Source organism: Dermacentor andersoni, chromosome 2 (assembly GCF_023375885.2).
Source record: "Dermacentor andersoni chromosome 2, qqDerAnde1_hic_scaffold, whole genome shotgun sequence".
NCBI classification, from domain to species: Eukaryota; Metazoa; Arthropoda; class Arachnida; order Ixodida; family Ixodidae; genus Dermacentor; species Dermacentor andersoni.
In genome coordinates, this window is record NC_092815.1 from 207,986,358 (window position 1) to 207,991,699 (window position 5,342).

The 5,342-nt window shown below is 46.9% G+C and overlaps 1 protein-coding gene across 1 annotated transcript; it reads left to right on the top strand.

The window, feature by feature from the left end:
• The first annotated feature begins 3,632 nt into the window (after nucleotides 1–3,632).
• LOC126540190 (uncharacterized) lies at nucleotides 3,633–4,502 on the top strand. Its single transcript, XM_050186978.2, has one exon. It carries the CDS (start codon nucleotides 3,633–3,635, stop codon nucleotides 4,500–4,502), a length of 870 nt encoding a protein of 289 aa, XP_050042935.2.
• The last annotated feature ends 840 nt before the right edge of the window (nucleotides 4,503–5,342 follow it).

Sequence of the window (5,342 nt, forward strand, 5' to 3'; positions counted from 1 at the left end):
AAGGGCAGTAAATGACATGCATTTATTTATCTTTTCAAATGGCCGTCTTTTCGGACGTTTGCGCGCCCCCTAGGGAGTTCGAAAAATCGGACGTGGGCTGTGCAACTAACCAAGAAGATGCTTCAAATAGTCCGTGGGTCGAACGAGTGGCGGAAAGAGGACAAGAACGGAAAGGACCTACGCACTGAGGAATGAACGGGAAAGGAAGCGTGCTGCCGCCGGTTTGACGGAGCTTGAGCTAAAACAAAAAAAGCGTTGGCTGATGCCGAAATGCAGGTGTCCCTCATTTAAACCAAAGTAAACTCTTTAAAGCAGTGAAACAACACTGAGGCGTCGTGCGCGGGCTGAGAGTTGAGGTTGACTTGCGGACTGTTGAGAGAGAATCTCAATTCTTACAAAGTTCGGGCCTCATACCACTGAGCTTACTATCAGTTGATAGAAACAGCTTATATTCGAAAATATTTGCGTCTATATGCATCTCCTTTTTTATGCGTATTTGAGAGTGTCCGACTCGATTTGCAATTTTTTTTTTCGAAGACATTTTATTTGCTGCGCATTTCACTGACCCCTCCCTTCCATTCTCTTTTTGAATAACATAAACACTACTCCTTAGTATTCAAATTGGATTAGGTCGTTTTTTATTATTTTTTTCATATGCTTACTAGAGAGTGACAGCATCTGGCGATATGGTCTCAGCCCGTCTTGACATAAAACATAGTTCTGCACCACTCAAGGAATTTGGGAATGCCAACTTGGTAGACACCCTGAAAGCGTTACCAGCACTGTTACATAAAGCTGTTTAAATTTATTTGTATGCCATTTCCGCGATACGCCCTTCGCAATTGGTCAGAATTTTTCCACGCCCACTTTGCCTGTCTGTCAGGTGGCATCATGAAACCGCGAAAACACCTCTTCTCAAATAGTCATGTATGAACTGAATATGCATGAAATGACGAGCAAAAAAAAGATTATTTCCAATTATATGTCATTGTTAGCCTAGCGCTACTGGTGAAATTTCTTTTGAGCCGCGCCCATTCCGCTTGTCTTTTTAGCGATGTCAGAAAACCAAGAAAAGTGTGCGCACTTAACTATGGATATTTAGGTGGTACTACTAGCTCAGTGAATACAGAGAAACTAAATAGATTAAACGAGAGCACAAATTGGAGGCTTAAGGCTTCGAATGTAATTCTTCGACGGTCGCTGGAGTCGAAGTTTATTATCGTGACCTAAAGATATACATGAGTGTCTTATGATATAAGTGTTTCAGGAGCAGGTCAGAAAATAATATCTTTGAGGGGGATCTCACATTTGTACGGCACAGATACAAGCCTGCTGGAGTAATCAATAAAATGTCTCAAAGCAATATGCTGACTCCGAGGTGCTTCCTGCTTCAGTGGGTGCGACTTAGGAAAATTCGTACAAGACTACAAGGCTGACGTGTGGAATTGCAGCTGGAGGTATAAGAGGTGTCTTTAGTCCTGGTATACACGTGCTGATGAATTGGTCTGTTCTGGTGGTGCGACCTGTGCTCAACATTTCTTCTGTACTCTATTGCAGACTACCTCCTGAAAGAAGGACAGGCCACAAGCCGCTCGCGACCCGCGTGTGTCCGCCGCGACTCCTTCAGTGACTCGGACGGCTCTACTACAGAAGGGTCCTCCTCCGACCTTGCGAAGGACGAGTCACCACTGCAGGATGTGTGTATTGTGTTTTACATTGGTGATTCTAGTCATTATGTATTATGATAATGGATGTAGTAAGGTGGAGGACATCAGTATATGCACAGTTTGTCCAATTAATGCACTCGCGTCAAGGGTTTGGCAGTGCATTATTATATGACTTGTCCGAAGTAACACTTATGTAACCAGGAAGCTGCTCGAGTCAGCTTGTTCCTTTGAGCAGCGGTATATGTTTGCACAGCAGGACAGTGTATGAGCATTTTGGTCGTAATGAGATGGGATGTGCGCAGTAAACATCGGAACCGGTTTGTTGTGAATTATTAGGCTATGTGATGATTCATATGAAACGAGGTTTTCATGTAGAAGGTGGTAGGTGAAAAGAATTCTTTTGGTCTGGTATAGGTGTCATTGCTGCAATTCTTAGGCACACGTTTACCCTGTTATCGAGTGTGCTGAGGTATATATTGAAACCTAAATGAAAGCCATGTAATATAATAATGTAATGTATGTATAATGTAATGTATGTATAATGTAATGTATGTATAATGTAATGTAATGTATAATGTAATATAATGTAATAAGCTTAAGGATTTTCGGAATTTATTTTATCAGCTACATCTCAAAAAGTGAAGGATGTGACCAGCATTAGGGCTTCGAACTAGGTCATTCTATGACAAGGCTGCATTGCTTTGACAAGGATGCATTTGGCCTGTAATGGAGGGCTAATGGCGGATTTGGAATAAGAGCAGATTGGAATGTTCTTATGTTTTCTCGCCCTGCTTTCCGTTTATAGTTCAGTAATGGTACAGGGCGAGCGATTCTTCGGGGCTAATTAGCTGAAGACACATGAGGCAATTAAACCAAGCAAAGTGTCCCTTCAAGTGGACACTAAAGAGGAACTGCAAATCATTTTAGACGCTATTGAAATTGTGTCAGTTAATTTCCCAGTCATGATTGATTTATTAATTACAAAAGAAAAAAAAATTCGATCAGAGTTCTATTTTTCTTTTAAATTTTTCTCCAAAACCCCAGTGCCGGTACGTTAATCTGTCATCACGTACTTCAAAGCAATTTTGTTTAATTCACTTTCTGTGGCTCAGTAAATGTGCCCAAAACGTGCTAACCTCAGTCTTTAACACTTCTAGAATACAATGTTGTCCATTTTTGTGAATGAAAGGTTGCCTGGGCCCGAGTAGGCGCCTTCGAAATGTATGACCTCAAATCGAGTTGGTACCGCAACTTCAAGGTGCCATTGCAGTCGCCGTCCGTCTTTCCCATTTGGGTCTTTCCCAGTTTAACTATTTACGTAACTGCACAACTTACTCATTAAGCTGCCAATCTGGACACCCAAATAATAACGATAAAGTGACCACTATTTATAGCGGTCAATCTTAAAATTTTGCTACAGTTAAAGCAAACGCTCTGTGCATGCTCACCTCCTTAGTTGTCTCAGACAATGCATTTTTGTTCTATATAAGCAAACAATAAATTATGCCCTTCAAAGTAGTGTCAGTAAGTGCGGCTTTATTGTGTCAAATCAAACGCTAAGTTATGGTATAAAACTTGCACATACCGGACGTCCCAACTATCATGCACAAAGATTTTAAAATATGCAGCTGCTATGTTGTTGAGCGGAACAAAAGTGATGTTTGCCGCCGCTTGGACATATTCAGATTATTTTTGCATCACACCTGATTACGCAATTAATTTTTATTAATGAACTTAAATATAATTAGGTGTTGCGTCTACACGAGGCTCGAGCGGCTGGCACGCTCCGGCACGGGCTAGCGTTCCGAAAGAGATTGTTTAAAAGAATGCTACGCTATGAGATCGAGTGTCGGTTCTTCCTCTCCTGCGAGAACTCGAGACTTTACCGGTCTACGTGGTCGCTCGTCGAAACAGTTTGGTGACGCGGACGTGATACTGCCATACGCTCCTGTAGTAGAGACGACCATGGACCAGACCAACGCTACGAGAGCTCAAGGCCAGAACCCTTCCGAGGAACGCGGTGAGCCCTCCTGTGCCGCCATCGCTGTGCGCCTCCCACAGTACAGGGACCAGCATCCTTCGGCGTGGTTTCTTCAGGCCGAAGCGCAATTTCAAGTCGGTGGTATCCGCTCTCAAGCCTCGAAGTTCCATTACGCCGTCGCAGCGCTCTCACCCGCCTCCATTGACGAGGTAGCAGATTTGTTGAACTCCCCATTGTCTGCCGCCGCCTATGACGATCTTAAGGCAGCACTGCTACAGCGCACAGCAGCTTCACAACGTTCTCGCATCCAGCAGCTTCTGTCCGCTGAAGAACTCGGCGACCGGCGCCCTAGTCAACTTCTTCGCCGAATGAGCCAGCTGCTCGGAAACAACGCGAGATCCATCGACGACACGCTGTTCCGCGAATTGTTTTTGCAACGACTCCCGGCTAACCTGGAGATGGTCCTGGCGACAGCCTCTACCATGGACCTTACCGGACTTGCCGCTTCGGCCGACAAAGTCATGGAAGTAGCCACCCCAACCATCGCAGCCACGGCACCGTCTCTGGGTGACAATACAACCGCTCTGCAAACTCTTCCCTGCTCTTCCGCAGTGCAATCTCCGCTCGACTCCTTGTGTGAGCGCCTGGAACGCATCATCCGTGGAGCGGAACATCGCCGCACATCTCGTCGCCCACGCAGCCGTAGTTCCAGCAGATCAAGACGCACGGGCACCCACAATGAAACCTCAACTACAACGCCTGGCGTTTGCTACTACCACCGCCGTTTTGGAAACGACGCTCGTCACTGTCGGCGTCCCTGCGCTTGGCAGGGAAACAGGCCGGTCGACCTCTAACGGCTACGAGTGGTCCGGCCCAACACACAAGTCGCCTTTTGTACGTGACGGACAGAGTTACGGAACAACGATTCTTAGTCGACACAGGTGTTGACGTCAGCATTCTCCCCGCCCAGCACTCCGACCGAAAAACGACACCTGTGTCGTTTTTGCAAGCCGTCAATGGCACCAGGATTCCAGTTTTCTCGTCACGCTCCGTCGTGCTAAACCTTGGCCTTCGACGAGCATTCCGCTAGATTTTCCTGGTTGCAGACGTCCGTCGTGCAGTCATTGGAGCAGACTTCTTGCATAACTACGGACTCCTTGTGGACATCCAACGACGCCGTCTCATTGACTCCGTGACCCAGCTATCTGTTCCCGGCGTCCCATCATCAGGCACATCGCCCATAGGGCCTATTTCTGCCATGTTGGACGAACCTTTCGCCGCGCTCCTACGCGAGTTTCCCACTTTGACGTGCCTGCCGGACTGGACGCAACCGGTGCAACAGGACGTGTGCCATCACATCGTCACCTCCGGCCCACCGGTCTATTTCCGACCCCGGCGTTTGTCCCCGGAGAAACTCAAGGTCGCTCGCGCGGAGTTCGAACACATGCTGCAACTTGGCATCATCCGCCCTTCCTCCAGTAAATGGGCATCACCACTTCACATGGTGCCTAAGAAGACGGGAGATTGGCGCCCATGCGGCGATTACCGGGCGCTAAACAACGTCACAGTTCCTGTTCGCTTCCCTCTACCGAACATTCAGGACTTCACGGTAGCGTTGCACGGTGCGACGATCTTTTCTAAGATCGATCTCGTTCGCGCCTACCATCAACTACCGGTCGCTGAAGAAGACATTC